This window comes from Panulirus ornatus, chromosome 55, assembly GCF_036320965.1.
Source record: "Panulirus ornatus isolate Po-2019 chromosome 55, ASM3632096v1, whole genome shotgun sequence".
Lineage (NCBI taxonomy): Eukaryota > Metazoa > Arthropoda > Malacostraca > Decapoda > Palinuridae > Panulirus > Panulirus ornatus.
The window spans coordinates 35153664-35173659 of record NC_092278.1 but is presented as its reverse complement, the minus strand read 5'-3'; the positions used below and the strand labels follow the sequence as shown (position 1 = coordinate 35173659).

The 19996-nt window shown below is 37.3% G+C and overlaps 1 protein-coding gene and 1 long non-coding RNA gene across 4 annotated transcripts in view; one reads left to right on the top strand and one right to left on the bottom strand.

Moving 5' to 3' along the window:
* The window catches only part of Prp4k (Pre-mRNA processing factor 4 kinase), a 61511-nt gene that overhangs the window by 22954 nt on the left and 18561 nt on the right, over nt 1-19996 (bottom strand). Inside the window, exons 6-9 of the mRNA XM_071693409.1 lie at nt 5697-5934; nt 4021-4247; nt 3083-3272; nt 2076-2176 (exon numbers count right to left, since the gene is read on the bottom strand). Of these exons, the coding sequence (XP_071549510.1) occupies nt 2076-2176; nt 3083-3272; nt 4021-4247; nt 5697-5934 (756 nt within the window). The remainder of the gene's footprint in view (nt 1-2075; nt 2177-3082; nt 3273-4020; nt 4248-5696; nt 5935-19996) is intronic.
* Nucleotides 1-19996, top strand: part of LOC139765682 (uncharacterized) — a 303519-nt gene that overhangs the window by 265146 nt on the left and 18377 nt on the right. The gene's annotated exons all lie outside the window — the stretch shown is intronic.

The following is a 19996-nucleotide window of genomic DNA, read 5'->3' as shown; positions in this document are numbered from 1 at the left end:
CTTCTAACAACATGCCTCCCACACCATATATTCTTAATACCTTCCACAGAGCATCTCTATCAGCTCTATCATATGCCTTCTCCAGATCCATAAATGCTACATACAAATCCATTTGCTTTTCTAAGTATTTCTCACATACATTCTTCAAAGCAAACACCTGATTCACACATCCTCTACCACTTCTGAAACCACACTGCTCTTCCCCAATCTGATGCTCTGTACATGCCTTCACCCTCTCAATCAATACCCTCCCATATAATTTCTCAGGAATACTCAACAAACTTATACCTCTGTAATTTGAACACTTAATTTTATCCCCTTTGCCTCTGTACAATGGCACTATGCAAGCATTCCGCCAATCCTCAGGCACCTCACCATGAATCATACATACATTAAATAACCTTACCAACCAGTCAACAATACAGTCACCACCCCTTTTTTGATAAATTCCACTGCAATACCATCCAAACCCTCTGCCTTGCCGGCTTTCATCTTCCACAGAGCTTTTACTACCTCTTCTCTGTTTACCAATCATTTTCCCTAACCCTCTCACTTTGCACACCACCTCGACCAAAACACCCTATACCTGCCACTCTATCATCAAACACATTCAACAAACCTTCAAAATACTCACTCCATCTCCTCACATCACCACTACTTGTTATCACCTCCCTATTAGCCCTCTTCACTGAAGTTCCCATTTGTTCCCTTGTCTTACGCACTTTATTTACCTCCTTCCAAAACATCTTTTTATCCTCCCTAAAATTTAATGATACTCTCTCACCCCAACTCTCATTTGCCCTCTTTTTCACCTCTTGCACCTTTCTCTTGACCTCCTGCCTCTTTCTTTTATACATCTCCCACTCATTTGCATTATTTCCCTGCAAAAATCGTCCAAATGCCTCTCTCTTCTCTTTCACTAATAATGTTACCTCTTCATCCCACCACTCACTACCCTTTCTAATCTGCCCACCTCCCACGCTTCACATGCCACAAGCATCTTTTGCGCAAGCCATCACTACTTCCCTAGATACATCCCATTCCTCCCCACTCCCCTTACCTCCTCTGTTCTCACCTTATTCCATTCTGTGCTCAGTCTCTCCTGGTACTTCCTCACACAAGTCTCCTTCCGAAGTTCACTTACTCTCACCACTCTTTTCACCCCAACATTCTCTCTTCTTTTCTGAAAACCTCTACAAATTTTCACCTTCACCTCCACAAGATAATGATCAGACATCCATCCAGTTGTACCTCTCAGCACATTTACATCCAAAAGTCTCTCTTTCACGCGCCTATCAATTAACACGTAATCCAATAATGCTCTCGGGCCATCTCTCCTACTTACATATGTATACTTATGTATATCTCTCTTTTTAAACCAGGTATTCCCAATCACCAGTCCTTTTTCAGCACATAAATCTACAAGCTCTTCACCATTTCCATTTACAACAATGAACACCCCATTTACACCAATTATTTCCTCAACTGCCACATTACTCACCTTTGCATTCAAATCACCCATCACTATAACCTGGTCTCATGCATCAAAACTACTAACACACTCACTAAGCTGCTCCCAAAACACTTGCCTCTCATGATCTTTCTTCTCATGCCCAGGTGCATATACACCAATAATCACCCATCTCTCTCCATCCACTTTCAGTTTTACCCATATCAATCTAGAGTTTACTTTCTTACACTCTATCACATACTCCCACCACTCCTGTTTCAGGAGTAGTGCTACTCCTTCCCTTGCTCTTTTCCTCTCAATAACCCCCGACCTTACTCCCAAGACATTCCCAAACCACTCTTCCCCTTTACCCTTGAGCTTCATTTCACTCAGAGCCAAAACATCCAGGTTCCTTTCCTCAAACATACTACCTATCTCTCCTTTTTTCTCATCTTGGTTACATCCACACACATTTAGACTCAGACACGGCTGAAAGTGTAAATAAATAATAAAGTTGTAAATACCATTAACATACTAAGGCCATATACTAAAGCCATTAACATACTAAGGCCATATACTAAAGTGGCCATGAATAATGTTCATTTCAAATGTGAAATCATATTACCTTGATGGAGGAGCTGGAGAATCTCTGGGAGAATTGGTGACAGATGGAATCTCACTTGTGGAAGGAGTTGCTTGCGTAGAGTCACGTTCCACACCCAGTTTCTGATGACGAACAACCCAATTTTGTCAAAATTCCATTGAATATAGTTATGGTACAACCATAACATGCTAAATGAAAATTCTTACAGTTTTATATGAAAAGGGCTTACTTATTTATTATACTTTGTCGCCGTCTCCCGCGTTAACAAGGTAGCGCAAGGAAACAGACGAAAGAATGGCCCAACCCACCCACATACGATGTATATACATACACATCCACACACGCACATATACATACCTATACATCTCAAAGTATACATATATATACACACACAGACATATACATATATACACATTTACATAATTCATACTGTCTGCCCTTATTCATTCCCGTCGCCACCCCACCACACATGAAATGACAGCCCCCTCCCCCTGCATGTGCATGAGGTAGCACTAGGAAAGATAGCAAAGGCCATATTTGTTCACACTCAGTCTTTAGCTGTCATGTATAATGCACCAAAACCACAGCTCCCTTTCCACATCCAGGCCCCACAAAACTTTCCATGGTTTACCCCAGAGGCTTCACATGCCCTATGGAAAATTCATCTAATTAAAACTTTTTAAAAGGTAAATCACCTCATTTTGTTCCTTCATCTAAACTATTGGTCTTTCTTTACTTAACAGCCATCTCATTCAAATATAAGTTCTTTCAAGTTTGATATTAATATTACTGATGAAATTTAACCGTTCCACAGTGGAATAACTTTTTTCTTCATAATGAACAACATGGCCTGAGCAAAACATGCCCCACTCATGAACAACTCAGGTGGAAAAGAGTAGAAAGGAAAAAAAGAAATTAATCAAGGTTCTCAATTGATGTTGGTCACTGTTTCCTGAGACATCATAAGTTCATATTGGCCACTGTTTGCAGGTTAAGCAACAAAAAGAACAAACTTGTAAAGTTTCTACCTTGTACAATTCTTCTCTCTTTTTTCTCATTCGTTCAATTTTCTGCTCCTCTTCCTCTTCGTCTTCATCAAAATCAATGTCTTCTCCTCCAGATTCAGATGAGGATTCTTTAGCTTTACCAAATATCATTTCTTTTTGTCTTTCCCGCTCTCGGTCAATTTCTCGACTACGGCCATAGTCAATTTCTTGTCTGAAAATCATTAAATTTCAATTACTCCTATTTACAGATATTTATGTCTAGTCTACTGTATGCATATAAAGTTAAATATAAAAAAATGAATCGTAACTAACATCAATTTCTCAAATATGAAGAGTGGTAAATAAAGAAATTCACATTCTGACTGTATTCAACTATTATCTTTGCTTTTATTTACAAGGAGTGGATAAATTATATACAATAACTTAGCCAGCTTACACATATCCTAAGCTATGTTAAATATTTATATAAATGAATAAATAGAAAAAAATTTGCTGGATTTAGGCTGCCATTTGGCTGAAAATATGCAGTTGAGGTATTACAGACGTTACAGAACTGGTAAGTCATGACAGAATTACTAGTTAACAAATCATACAAGTTCAGAGTTCTGAAATGAACAAAGTCCTCCAAACTATTACTGCATTTTGCAATCACAAACACTGCACACTATGATGTGCTGTTGTATCTTGGTCAGTAAAGGTAAAGAAGTAAAGCATCAATATGCACTTTCCTGCTCTAGAGTTCACTTTACACTACCATGAACTGGGTTCATGATGATAAAACAGGGGAGGATTTCCTAGTCCGTATTCCTACCCCTCTCTGTCACCTATATGATATGAGATACATGAGTAATATTCTTTCCTCCCCTACTCCATGGGATAATCAGTTTCTTTAATAATTAAAAAACAAAGTTACTCAATGTGAGTAAATTCATACACATACTGTGAAAGCAGTAACTTACCTTCTTTCTCTATCTCTGTCTCTGTCCCTTTCTCTATCTCTATCTCTGAAGCTTTCCTCCCTACGCCTTTCTCTCTCCTTATCTCTACTGTCTTCTCGTTCCCTTATTCGTTCTTCACGTAACCTTTCCCTTTCTTTTCGCTCCTCCATCCTTTTCTCCCATTCTCTTTTCCGACGCTCTTCCCTTTCTTTCCATTCACGTTCTCTCTGTTCCTGCTCTTGAAGCATCTGCAAGATACAAAATTTCAAGATGACCATATGAGCTTCACTCTTGAAGATTTCTGGGCCTTACTGTTTTTCCCTATTGTTGAAAATCTAGAGCAAAAGGAGGCTCACAAGCCTTGAAATGACTAACGGCAATAATATGTGGTTTCTATATATCCTGAAACTTGGTCGAAAGAACAAACAGAAGAGTTATACTATAGCACTTTATTGTACAAGCAAAAGCTAGATTCCTAATGCTGGAAGTGAAGTTGTCAGGAAAGTCTTGTAAGAGATGGCTACTTCATGAAATGTGTGTGTCAGATCAGCAAGAGCTGATGTATTTTAAGACTTGGATGTGTTACAGTACCTCAAGGTTTTCACCATAAAACTGCCTTTCATAACCAGAAATACACTTTGTAAATTAGTTTTTTTTTTCTCCAAAAGAAGGAACAGAGAAGGGGGCCAGGTGAGGGTATTCCCTCAAGGGCCCAGTCCTCTGTTCTTAACGCTACCTCGCTAATGCGGGAAATGGCGAATAGTTTGAAAGAAAGAAAAAGTGTCTATACATTATGATATTAATCTCACACATCATCACTTAGAGTATTGCTTGCTATAAACTCTAAAAGATGGATGGCAAATTAGTTTTGTTTCATTAATCAAGGACAGAATCTCACTTAGGTGAATTAAAATCAGATACCTTTAAAAATTTGGCGTCTTTTTTATAATGCCATTACTAATGGCTTGTGAATGGAAAACAAGTTGTCAAAAAGAGGCTTCTGCTACAGATGCCATTTTTACATTTTTACACTGCTCTCTTCAGTAATGTCATTTCTAAATTATAAATTAATAATGTGAGAGTCATGAAATAAATGCATAATTACTGCTAATAATTATACCACATATAAACTTTGTTCAGTTCACTGGTTTAGTATTCCTTACCTTATACTCATCAAAATATGTAGTACTTTTTTTTTGAAGTATATAGATTTTCATACAGTTTATCTTGAGAAAACCTTACAAACACATAAGTGAATATTGTAGACAATCACAGTACAAAGACACAAAATAATTACCCCATTCATTGCTGTTTGACCTGCATTCTTAGCATACATTATACTATGCTCATCAAAATTTATAGGATGTTTTTATTTCGCAATGCTTTTTGACAGTTCTCCTGATATACTTCGTTAATCATAAACAAATAATGTGAACAATAATCATGATGTAAATACATAATCATGAATTATAATTATGAGCTTTTATAAGTCAGGAATAGTTGAAGAAATCTGTGTATGCTTGGATTGTAACAGCCAATATATCTTTTGTGAAAGTGTGATATGTTGTCAGAATCTGTTGAAGGGTACTTCTTAAAGGTTTTAAGAGTGTCACAAGATACAGAAAAACTATTGATAGTGGATTGCTCGCTGCTTAGAATAATGATCTCTTATTCATAATGCAATTTCCAAAACCTACTTTTTCACGCATTAGCCTTTCCTTTTCCTTTCTTTCACGGCTTCTTTCACGGCTACGTTCCATACGTTCTCGTTCTTCAGCTCTAGATCTGGATCTCTCGTGTGCTGAAGAAGATTTTTCACGATCCCTCCTGTAGCCAGAGTCTCTACGACTTGATCCTTCATCTCGTCTCTCCTTTTCCTTTCTTTCCTTGTCTCGGCGTGATTTCTTCTCCTTTTCCTCCACCTCACTTCTTGACCTGTCGGAAAGGATTTGAGAAAAACAAAATTCCTTTTGAGTGACCTTTTTTAATGGAGATTGTTGCATTAAGTGGATTTCAACTGCTAATCTGTAATAAAGACTTGATAAGTAAATTGAAATATTCTATATAACTTCTTAAACACATTACCATAAGGAAATTTCAGCCACAGTAAAAATTCTATTCATCTTAGCCTACATTTTTTTTTTAACATTAATATCATGATACTGGTGGGGAAAACTAGTAGTCTGCAGTCACAATTCTTTTGGCTTTAATTTAATCCCTAATACTAGTGAGGATATGAAAGGTGATGACTATTTAAGCAAGTAAAATAATATGGGTTTTGAAGTTTGAAAAATCTTTTCTCTCTAGCAAGGTGTACACATGCAAAATGATTCTTCTTTGGTGCAGTACCCTAGTAATGGGGTGTAATCCAGTTTCAACATCCTTCATGGACCAGACTATGATTCACTATGGCCATTTCTTGGTTGAGCTGCCTCAGTCAAGTAGTGCCTGCCACCAGCCATTGCCCTCAAACGAACCTTAATGAATGTGAAAGTTGCAGTGCCAATTCATAGCAGCACAAAAAAACATCAAGGTAATTGCTCACAAACATCTCCTTGGGAAGAATAGGTTTTTCAAATTTCAAAACCTATGTTTATCTCCTCTATGATGTCTCTGCAAGCAAAATGATAGCATAACCACTTGAAAGAGCAGGCTTAGAGGGAAGCTTTTCAATAAGCCATCCTTTTTAATACCTTCTTTGTTGAATTGACATTACAGGAATGCTTTGGTATGGGGAATCCTCAGAGATGCATACAATATGTACCACACATAATTACATGTGTCATATAAAAGGTGGAAGACGATTGCTATAGACTTTCTGGGTTTCCTCAAGAAATAATCCTGAGAAAGGCTCAGGTAAAGGTCACTTTTATCATGTACTTCTTGGTGAAAAAAAATTGAGCCAACAAGACAAATTTCAGAATGCACTTAAGCTTTACGTTTCAGAATGTATCGTACTGGCCAGTTATAGATAGAGAGTGGTAATTACTGTCTACAAGTCATATATGTAAGTATTTATATATGTCTCATGGAAGTGGCTAGAAAAACACAACTCCATATATAAGGCTTCCATAATTCAGAGACATTACCATATTTTACAATTGTCTGAAAAAATTTCCAGACGAGATGAAACTGTTTGAGTAGATCAAAGGATATGAAAGACTTATCTGTTACTTGATCTACAGACAGTGATTGAGAAATCATATGTGAGACTAACAGAATCGAGTTAACGTAGAATAACTAGAACGATCAACAGAGGTAAACAGCAAGGTTGAAAGAGTCTCTGGTACCATGGTTGCTTAACCCACCTGGGGGCTGGCAACATCACTAACACAATCAAGGATTGGACTCGGAAGAAGAACTGGAGAGAGGAAAGAAACAGGTTCCATAAATTTTCCAGAGGCAAAAAGTACCAAAGGAAGGCATTCCTTTGAAAGCCTCTGCCCTCGAGGACATGTTACCAGTGAACTAATTCTCAAGAAGGCAACTGCCACAAATATGATTACTCCTCTAAAATACGGAGCTGAAAAAAACATGCCTTGGAGTTTTTCTTTTTTATGAATATCCTGAAATGAACTGAAATCACAAAGGCCTCTAATCATCAGACATTGAAAGTTGCAGCAATGTCCATCAGGGATAACCTCCATCACCTGGGTAACTGTCTGGAAAAGAGCCATGGAACCAGTAGCTCCTATGTTTGCATAGGGAAGTGTGAAACTCCTACCAAGAGTCACATTCACATAACCTTCTGATGAGTGAAAACTCCTTAGAAAGTCTCATTTTGATGTGGGAATAAAAGAGATACTGATCTACAAGTCAGAACACAGTAGGAGGTGAAACTGTAGAGGTAAAATGTGGTTAGTCTGGCTGGAAGGCCAGTTGATGGCACTGGCTAGTGGTGGGCACTCAATGGTTGAGGCAGCATAAACCAAACAGTGGCCATGGTGAATCATAGATCAGTCTACAAAGGGAGTTGAAATCAGTTACACACCAGGCAATTACTAGGGTTTGTCATGACCAAACCCCAGTGCTGCACCAAGGTAGTATCTCACTTTGCTCATAGACAAACCACAGAAAAAAAATCAGGCTTTATTTTCAGTTAACTTCTTGATTGGGAGGATGCCACCTCATATAATAAAACAGTGTAATTAAGCAATAAATCATTAGTAATTGCTTTTTAGCATGTAACATCAAAAGTTGATACTTTTCCATTATTCTCATTCACTATGAATTACTTCAAGAGATCAACTACACATATAGAATGTTACCAGCGAGACAAATTTCTCATTTAAAATCAAAATATTACCTCTGTGACATGGAGAGAAAAATAATTTTCTAGGAACTGTATCAAATAAGTTTTAAGTCCACAAACTCATATACATCAGCAGTATGAACAAAGGATACAAGAGCTTATGATCACAGTTTGGATTTTGACGACATAGAATTATTGGGAAAATTTTCCACATAGCCAAGACTGAAAGTCTTACCATTGCAAACAACTAATTGCTGGTAGTTCGTACATGACACACTATAAACGTAAGTTTGATAACCCCAAAATCTGCTCATAAATGACTTGGCAAATGCCAGATGATATTTGTCCATTACAATTAAACTAGGGCAGAGTGGATGTCAAACATGTATCAGCTCACTCGTATCTTAACAAAGGAATGTATCTTTAGCTATTGCTGCTACATCTGCTGGCAAAGCCATGGGGTGAATCGGGTACATACAGGCTCTCATGTTGCTCATAATCATCTTTAACCCATGTCTAGCATATTTAAGCGAAACATGATGTTCCACATCTATGTAAATGCTTCTTGCTTTCTTATTTGCACACCAAGACAGTTCATTATGTCAGACCAATGTCTCCCTTATATAGATGCTTCTTACATTTTCATTCACACATTAAGGTGATTCATTTTTCAAAAAGACATATAGCAGTACAGTTGAGGGTGCATGGAGAAAGGTGGAGTGTATAAAAGATGGACAGACATAGAGAAAATTGTTTAGGGCTGTTTGGTTCTGACAAATCAACCAAGTATATATAATGAAAAAGTAGGAAGTTTTTACGAAAGTGTGATGGTTCATGTTTCTCTTGAACATACTGGGTTTGGGTCAAGGATATGTATGAGTGATTTGAAAGGCCTTAAACACATAATCCACCCTGTGGAATTGGAGCATATTGAGTAGCAAGATGTATCATTATTTTTTTTTTTTTTTCTTTTGCTTTGTCGCTGTCTCCCGCGTTTGCGAGGTAGCGCAAGGAAACAGACGAAAGAAATGGCCCAACCCACCCCCATACACATGTATATACATACGTCCACACACGCAAATATACATACCTACACAGCTTTCCATGGTTTACCCCAGACGCTTCACATGCCTTGATTCAATCCACTGACAGCACGTCAACCCCCGTATACCACATCGCTCCAATTCACTCTATTCCTTGCCCTCCTTTCACCCTCCTGCATGTTCAGGCCCCGATCACACAAAATCTTTTTCACTCCATCTTTCCACCTCCAATTTGGTCTCACTCTTCTCCTCGTTCCCTCCACCTCCGACACATATATCCTCTTGGTCAATCTTTCCTCACTCATTCTCTCCATGTGACCAAACCATTTCAAAACACCCTCTTCTGCTCTCTCAACCACGCTCTTTTTATTTCCACACATCTCTCTTACCCTTACGTTACTTACTCGATCAAACCACCTCACACCACACATTGTCCTCAAACATCTCATTTCCAGCACATCCATCCTCCTGCGCACAACTCTATCCACAGCCCACGCCTCGCAACCATACAACATTGTTGGAACCACTATTCCTTCAAACATACCCATTTTTGCTTTCCGAGATAATGTTCTCGACTTCCACACATTCTTCAACGCTCCCAGAATTTTCGCCCCCTCCCCCACCCTATGATCCACTTCCGCTTCCATGGTTCCATCCGCTGCCAGATCCACTCCTAGATATCTAAAACACTTCACTTCCTCCAGTTTTTCTCCATTCAAACTCACCTCCCAATTGACTTGACCCTCAACCCTACTGTACCTAATAACCTTGCTCTTATTCACATTTACTCTTAACTTTCTTCTTTCACACACTTTACCAAACTCAGTCACCAGCTTCTGCAGTTTCTCACATGAATCAGCCACCAGCGCTGTATCATCAGCGAACAACAACTGACTCACTTCCCAAGCTCTCTCATCCCCAACAGACTTCATACTTGCCCCTCTTTCCAAAACTCTTGCATTCACCTCCCTAACAACTCCATCCATAAACAAATTAAACAACCATGGAGACATCACACACCCCTGCCGCAAACCTACATTCACTGAGAACCAATCACTTTCCTCTCTTCCTACACGTACACATGCCTTACATCCTCGATAAAAACTTTTCACTGCTTCTAACAACTTGCCTCCCACACCATATATTCTTAATACCTTCCACAGAGCATCTCTATCAACTCTATCATATGCCTTCTCCAGATCCATAAATGCTACATACAAATCCATTTGCTTTTCTAAGTATTTCTCACATACATCCTTCAAAGCAAACACCTGATCCACACATCCTCTACCACTTCTGAAACCACACTGCTCTTCCCCAATCTGATGCTCTGTACATGCCTTCACCCTCTCAATCAATATCCTCCCATATAATCATTATTATTGTATATAATTTTTTCATACTTTTTTACCATTTCCTGCATGAGCAAAGTAACACTGTGTGCAGACCATCATCACTTGTTCATGTCCTCTCTACCTCTTATGGATAAAGAAAGGTACATAAGTAGCTGATAGCCTAAAGATGACTGAAGGAGTATATGCACATTTAGAGTGGCATGCAAATGCTTCAAATTGAATTAATTGAAACAATATCAAGCTGCAGTAAATGTGGTTTCAGTCTTCAGCCAGTTCAGAAAACAGGAAGAAAAAATTGGCACTTTGTGAGCATACTACTTACACTACAAGCTCCAGTTACAATTTCACTATCATGGTATAAAACTAAAGCCGATTATTTTAACATGAATGATAAAAATAAAAAGTCAAACTACCCACAACAAAGATTTTAGTAACAAAAGGTGTTGAAACTTCAGTGGGAAAGTAACAGTGGCTCATGGACCCACTGGTGTAAGGAAGAGAGAGAGAGGGGAGCTGCTAATGAAAATATCACCAAAACATAAATAAATGGACTTCACATAAATATCCAAAGGCTGATGTAGTGAGTGACAGAATATACATAAACAAACCATGGGCTAAGATTTTAAACTGTGGTTTTGACATCTAGAGTGTGATGGGGCTATGAAAACTCAGGAAACTATTTTGAGACTAAGGAATTTTTTTATCATCTGGAGTTCTAAGGGCCTTTAAAAAGTACAAACAAGGGTTTCACCCTATCTTGTATGAACTGTGGGTTTTGAATAGCAAATGATGAGACCATATTTCCAAGACTTGGGTGTTGAAAGAAGAATAGACAGGAAAATCAGAATATCAGAATTAGATTACTGTATTAAGAAATAAGTGAAGTTTATGTAATGAATTGTGTTATGGTATGAGATTTTTGAAGGACAAAACCACAAAAATTAAGTGGAAGGGATAAAGTTTAGAAGTATTATACACTGTAGCCCTGTTTATCCACATCTTAGAAAACTGGAATTTGCCAATAACTAGAAAACCTCAAGATGGGATAGATTCTTCCTGATAACCTTCCAGATCTGGACTAAATATAGCTATTCAGATTTAGGTAACAGCCAGTAAAAAATCACACAATTCAGACTCATGAGTAACAGCCAGAGGATAGATGTTCAAATGTCAGCAGTTCTATCTGATTGTTCAGGCTCTCCATATGCTCAGCTATATGGGCCTTTTGGTGTTTCACTTTTGACTAAACAGCAGTTAGATAATAGCTAGTAAGCAGACTGACTTGTTTCCTTTGCTGCATCAAATTCCTCTTCATACTCAGGCATCATCTCCCATGTCTACTGCTAAATGTTAAGCATTTAATTCATTCTCTTTTAAAATCCAGTAATAAAAAAAACCCACTGTGCTGTTTAAATTGCTGAAAAGTACAATATGAAAGGCAAAAACATTTACAGTAAAGAATTTAATTGCAACAAAACTAGAGATCCTTGAAAGTACAAATAGCAACATGAGTATAATGATGCTAATAAAAGAATATGATCTAAGGAAATCAACAGTTTGCCTTTAAAAATATTAGACATAGCTTCAAGAACTACAACTTACGGAATGAACACGGCACCAGTAAAAAGACAAACTTGAAAGTGACATGAATGGGTAAATTCAAATATGAAAAGCTTGACAAAACCAAAAATACAAAACAGAACTACAGGAGCAACTGTATTAATCAACAAACAAGAGTGCAACTAGCCGTTTTTCAAAATACTTGAAACTGAAGATTTCCAAACATTTGCTAGCTGGCAACATGCATTCTGGAAAGACATAATACTGGCACTGGAGGAAATATCGTGAGAATCTGTATTAGATGTAGACAATCACACCGTCTAAGGATCAGCTTAAATGCTAAAATGAGTTCCCAACAAATATAACTTCTAGGTTTATAATGCTGATGAGATTAGCTGTTTATGGAAGGCTTTACTAGAAAAGAGACAGCTTTGCAAACAAAAGCATCATAAGGTTAAACTATAACTCATGGTTTTCAGTAGTGCAGTAAACCTAGGAAAGTACACTGCATGATGAACTTACTATTTCCTATAGAGTGAATATAAAAGAAATATTTTACCAAAGATATTTTCCAGATCTGGTTTAAGAGTTTACACATCTCTTCAGTTTAGAAATTCCAAGGTACAATGATGGAAATTCCTTGCAAAGAAGGGAAATCCCTCTTTCTGCCTGATAAAGCATATGTCCATCTGACAGGAGATATTTTGTGTTGCCCCAAAAGTAAAATATGGTGCTCATTCTTATCCTAACACTACATCTTACATTCAGGCTATGGACCATAGCATTACTTGCTCTCTCTAGAAGAAGACATATTTTGTTGTGGAAGAGGAAGAAACAAGGGCAGCAAAATCCATGGGAGATCATAAAAATTACAACATGCTGGATGCATTTTATGAAGGAAAGGAATATGAAATTTGTTTGAAACACACTGATCAGGTGGCTGGATTAAGTACTTAATGGAATGAAATGAGTAGGGAGCTGCCATCTAACAGCATATCTTTTGAAACATGTTTAACTCAGCCTACCAAAATTTGTTAGTTTGCAGGTGTGGAACAATCATATATAGTTATGCAAAAAGCTTCCCAAGCATCATTTTATCCAATAAAAACTTTCATGTTCTATAAGCATCAACATATGGCTTGTTTTCAAATCCGGAAAACTCTAGACTACTTTCCTCGTTCAGTGTAACAAGTTCAAGTGGAAACTACCTTTAAAAGCAATATTGTTAGTTTAACTCAAAACTATCCTGTTATGAATGTGGAGCAATACATGATAGCAAGAGTTAGATAGGGACAAGAAAAGCAGACAGGTGGGTTGTTATACAAATGTATGCACGTAATGTTCCTTCTGAGGTGATAGATGAGAAATGAGAAAAATTGACAAAAAAAAAAAAGGAAAACTTTACATTGTGTATATCTTGTTGAGTAACATTTTGTGAAGGCTAATGTAATTAATCATTGGTCAAGTGATAACCACCGCAAGGCATTAGATCAAATATGATTTGCATAGACATTAAATGGTAATTATGCCATTCATAATCCATGAAATGGCATCCCCCAAAACAAGAAGCAATATTGCAATCAGAAGCCTGTGGAAAGAATGAGACCAACTCTGAGTATCATGTGATATGAACTGCTGAACGAGGCATTCAGGATAACACTAAGTCCTTGTAACTGCAGATTGCTACCTATACAACATGAAATACTTCACAAGAGATAGTCACTTGAAATTTAATTCTTATCTATTCAATGATCAGTGAAACTCAGTTTTTACACCTAAAACTGTCAATATTAACTTTTAACTGCAATGGGATAGAGGGTAATTCAACATGTTTAAAGGAAAAAAAGACACCCAATAGGGATATCTTAAAACACTTTGCTTGTGTTCACCTTTAGTATGGCAGTGATCTTTAAATTTCTACAAAAAAAATTACTAAATTAACTATGATTTGAGCAGAAAAACATAAAATCTTTGCAGCCTTTTTTATTAGCTTTCTCAAAACTTTATGGAATGACATTAGTACTCAGAAGCCAAGATCAATTGCACTTATGTACACAAATCATGATCACAAAAAGTCCTATTTCTTGTATCATTAGCAATATTTTTTTTTTTGAGAAAATATAGGTGAATATATGTGACAGACATTAGATTCAATATTTCAGGCATGCTTCGATATAAAGGCTTTCTAAATTATATTACTAGCTTTTATGCAAATTCTGTTTTCAAAAGTTAAAGACATCTGTGCACACGAGCACCTTTCATGGCTATTGTAATTGAAAAATCTTATAAACATCTTATACAAAAAAGATTCCTGTAGTCCTACTTCAATGCTAAGGTTAAATTTTGTCTTTCACACATGACAAATTCATATAACACATTCAAGTTCATTATTAGATAATATAACTGGAACTTTTCTGAAACTGGCAACAAAAATGGCAAGTTTAATGCTAAAAGAGGATTTGCTTGTGGAAATTTCATTAGCAAAACAAAAGACCTCCCAATACGTTTATCTTTTCTGTGGAATTATCAGGATTTGCTAGAGTTGAACTACACTGAATTGGAGTCACAGATTAATTCTAGAATAAAATAGGGGGTTATCTTTAATTCATTCAAATGCATTTATACCTATTAACAAATATTTCAATAAAGGAACACCAAGTTCATAAAAAAACCACCCACTTATAAATTTTGCTTCAAATCCATTACTAATGCAATAAAAAATAGTTTATTAAGCCTGATGTCATCTTATCAAATCCTTTAACTAAGCCTTTTCCCATAGAAGCATCAATCTGTGGAAAGTATGCTGCTAATATCATTCATGATGCACTATCTTAAGGGTACCAGATTTAGAAAGCTAAAATACAGGGCCCAAATGGAAATGTAATGTGGAAAAATATGGTGCTCACAGCAAAGGGTTAGTGTAATCAGTCACTGATGAAGGTGACAGTGATATGAGCTCCAAATGTTATGCAGATAAAAGTTGAGCAAAAAGAAAATAAGTTGTTTATTCAAATCAAACATTCTGATGCACTCTCTAAAGCGAAGGGTACGTCAACCAAAGGGAACCACACCACATACAATCAATGATACATAATCCCATTACTCTATATCAATAACAGATTCACAAATTATCCTATCTTTTTCATCATTAACTGATGCATGCCTAGTAAGAAAGGCTATCCTTAAACTGTAAAAGACAGTCTTGATATACTTAATTCTGACAAACAATTACCAAGCTAAGCGATCAGTTCAAGAGGGCATTAATGTGAACAACTGCTGATCACTGAGATTTTCAGTGTGAACATGTGTGTGTGTGTGTATATATATATATGTATATACGAGACCTACTGATGTACTTCAAAATAAATATTTTCTGGGCATCAGAATAATGCATAAGAAAACAATGAAAACGTAAAACACTCATACCCTCTGCATATGGTTTTGTACGTTGAATGTCAACTTGTGATCTTTTCTTAGCTAAGATCTTGAAAACTTTGGGTGCAATATGTGTGGTATACACATGGTCCACATTTATTGACCTTGTCGTGATAAGTTATGTACAAAAGCATTTAGTCTCAATTTAGTACACAAAGCCCTTTTGACATCTAACCCTTACAGTGCTTTGAAAACTTAATCATATATATGTGTGACACTTTATGTTGTCACTCATATTATTCTATTCCAAAATGACTGAGTAATACGCCTATTTAGTATATTACATAAAAGGCACACATTCAGCATGTAAATACAGGTGATTTCCATACAATGATAGTTCAAGGAGCAACATTTCGCAAAAGTGACACCCAGAAATTAGGGTACAGATTAATAGAATGAAGCTATGTTTTCCCAACAGCAACAGATATGAAGAAAAGATATATCTATTTCTAATATTCTTTTCAATCAATAATGAAATATTAAAATATATTGCAAGCTTTTTTGTCATAATACCTTTTATAATGATATTGAAGCAAAATAATATTAATTCTTATCATATTCCAGTCAATGATGATCACCTTACTAGGAAAGCTAAATTTTCTTATTCTTAATGTGTCAGATATGCAAAATTAACCTAACTTGAAAACATTTGGTGGTATAATGGCCAAAAACATTAAACACAAACATTACAAACTGAAATTAATAAACTTACTTTAGAGGCTTAAACACCACCAGCATTCTCAGTAAGAATAATTAAATATATGATTTATCAGTGAAATGGCAACAGTTGCTGAATCAGGAAGTCTAATTTCCATGACGAGTAAGTCATATAAACTGTGGAGTCCATACATGAGAATTATAGGGGAAACTTTTGGTCTGGAACATAAACTCCCTTATAATGTTTCAATTACTTGCACAATGACATTCCGCAACCACAACAGATCTCTCTTGGAACATAATCTTATTCTCTGAGAACCCCCAAGTAGCTGTTTCTGCTAATTGAACAACAGATTGCCTGGAACATGATCCTGTTATTCTATGATATTCCCCATGTAGATGTTTTTGCTAAACTTAGTATTTATAGACCTAGCACTACAAGCAGAAATTGTCCCACTGCAAAAATGAAGTGGAGTTTTCCAGTCACTGTGTACTCTCAGACTTCTAGAGTATCACAATCATCTGCTGTATGTGTGACTATGCATATTATAAGTGGTGTGAATATTACTAACACACAAGGCATTATTTAGCGAGAGCCACATTAATTTGTAAATAACTTAACAAACCAATCTTGGAAACAGTTATATAATCACCAGTTATGACATTGGCATGCTGTAATTCAAACTAAAGTCTCTGATATAGGCAGACCAATCATCTTACATGATCATGTGACATGCCCATCAGTTAAACATTCACCCATGTCATGTTTCTGATGCTGGACATATTTAAGTGGGAAAGCCTCTCTTGCCCTCTTTTTATCCAAGGGCAGAGCTGGTCATACTAAAGGAAAGCAGAGGTGGGATGTGGGACAAAGTCTGTCATTCCAATTGGACTCAGTGGGGCAAGACACTGCCTAGTTCCTGTATCAAGGAGGTTAAGAGAATGTTGCTTTTCTTAAAAAAGTATTTCCCCCACAACTGTGCAGTTGTTCCAAGGGCAGATAGAACAGTGTTTCAGCCTCCAACAGTAAATTTAATCAAGCATAGTCAAGAGCATCCTTTATGTCTGAAGAGAGGTAGCTAGGGAATTGCACAATTAACTAAGCATATTCAGTGAATGTAACTCGGGGTCCACCTTCAGATGGTGCATTGACCACCATAGAAGTAATTGTGTACAAGTGATGCCTTGTAGTGGGAAGTCATGAAAATTGTTGATGTTTCTAGTTACTTTTTTTCTTTATTTTATGCAAGCCTCTTTTTCATTCTTTTGTTGTGCATGGTGTGTTCCCTGAATATATGTTCACATTTTTATCCAAAGACTTTTTCATAGCTGTAGAATTCTCCATGCCAGAATTTCTATAATAAAGACATTAATAATAAGTATCTATGTGATATGTTTAATTGATATTATGACAAATGACCGAGGGATAATTGATAATTCTGAAATAATTCATCATATTCCCAAATTTCCCTCTGTTGTAGGGTTTAGCTGATCTTTAAATGTACTTTTCTTCCATAACTCATAATTTTGCTTAACATGTATCGTATTCAGCTATAGGGTCCTAACAAGGCTTCTACTATTGTTTTTTTTTTTTTTTCGCTGTCTCCCGCATTTGCGAGGTAGCGCAAGGAAACAGACGAAAGAAATGGCCCAACCCACCCCCATACACATATATATACATACGTCCACACATGCAAATATACATACCTACACATCTTTCCATGGTTTACCCCGGACGCTGCACATGCCCTGATTCAATCCACTGACAGCACGTCAACCCCGGTATACCACGTCGATCCAATTCACTCTATTCCTTGCCCTCCTTTCACCCTCCTGGATGTTCAGGCCCCGATCACACAAAATCTTTTTCACTCCATCTTTCCACCTCCAATTTGGTCTCCCACTTCTCCTCGTTCCCTCCACCTCCGACACATATATCCTCTTGGTCAATCTTTCCTCACTCATTCTCTCCATGTGCCCAAACCATTTCAAAACACCCTCTTCTGCTCTCTCAACCACGCTCTTTTTATTTCCACGCATCTCTCTTACCCTTACGTTACTTACTCGATCAAACCACCTCACACCACACATTGTCCTCAAACATCTCATTTCCAGCACATCCATCCTCCTGCGCACAACTCTATCCATAGCCCACGCCTCGCAACCATACAACATTGTTGGAACCACTATTCCTTCAAACATACCCATTTTTGCTTTCCGAGATAATGTTCTCGACTTCCACACATTCTTCAAGGCTCCCAGGATTTTCGCCCCCTCCCCCACCCTATGATCCACTTCCGCTTCCATGGTTCCCTCCGCTGCCAGATCCACTCCCAGATATCTAAAACACTTTACTTCCTCCAGTTTTTCTCCATTCAAACTTACCTCCCAATTGACTTGACCCTCAACCCTACTGTACCTAATAACCTTGCTCTTATTCACATTTACTCTTAACTTTCTTCTTTCACACACTTTACCAAACTCAGTCACCAGCTTCTGCAGTTTCTCACATGAATCAGCCACCAGCGCTGTATCATCAGCGAACAACAACTGACTCACTTCCCAAGCTCTCTCATCCCCAACAGACTTCATACTTGCCCCTCTTTCCAAAACTCTTGCATTTACCTCCCTAACAACCCCATCCATAAACAAATTAAACAACCATGGAGACATCACACACCCCTGCCGCAAACCTACATTCACTGAGAACCAATCACTTTCCTCTCTTCCTACACGTACACATGCCATACATCCTCGATAAAAACTTTTCACTGCTTCTAACAACTTGCCTCCCACACCATATATTCTTAATACCTTCCACAGAGCATCTCTATCAACTCTATCATATGCCTTCTCCAGATCCATAAATGCTACATACAAATCCATTTGCTTTTCTAAGTATTTCTCACGTACATTCTTCAAAGCAAACACCTGATCCACACATCCTCTACCACTTCTGAAACCAAACTGCTCTTCCCCAATCTGATGCTCTGTACATGCCTTCACCCTCTCAATCAATACCCTCCCATATAATTTACCAGGAATACTCAACAAACTTATACCTCTGTAATTTGAGCACTCACTCTTATCCCCTTTGCCTTTGTACAATGGCACTATGCACGCATTCCGCCAATCCTCAGGCACCTCACCATGAGTCATACATACATTAAATAACCTTACCAACCAGTCAATAATACAGTCACCCCCTTTTTTAATAAATTCCACTGCAGTACCATCCAAACCTGCTGCCTTGCCGGCTTTCATCTTCCGCAAAGCTTTTACTACCTCTTCTCTGTTTACCAAATCATTTTCCCTAACCCTCTCACTTTGCACACCACCTCGACCAAGACACCCTATATCTGCCACTCTATCATCAAACACATTCAACAAACCTTCAAAATACTCACTCCATCTCCTACATCTACTATTGTTACCCCACATTTATAATGGAATTAAGAATCTGAAACAGCTGACTGCAAGACCTGAGTATGATATAAAGATGCAAAGTACAGCAGTATGTATATAGTGTATTTATATATATATTTTTCATACTTGTTCATCATTTCAAAACAAACATCTTTTTCCAAGTAGATGTTGACCTTTCCTTCAACATGCCCCTTAACACATCTAAGCCCTTAGTTCCTTCTCTCGCACTGTGACTCGCTTTATCCCCCTTAGTTCAATCTTATGCAGTG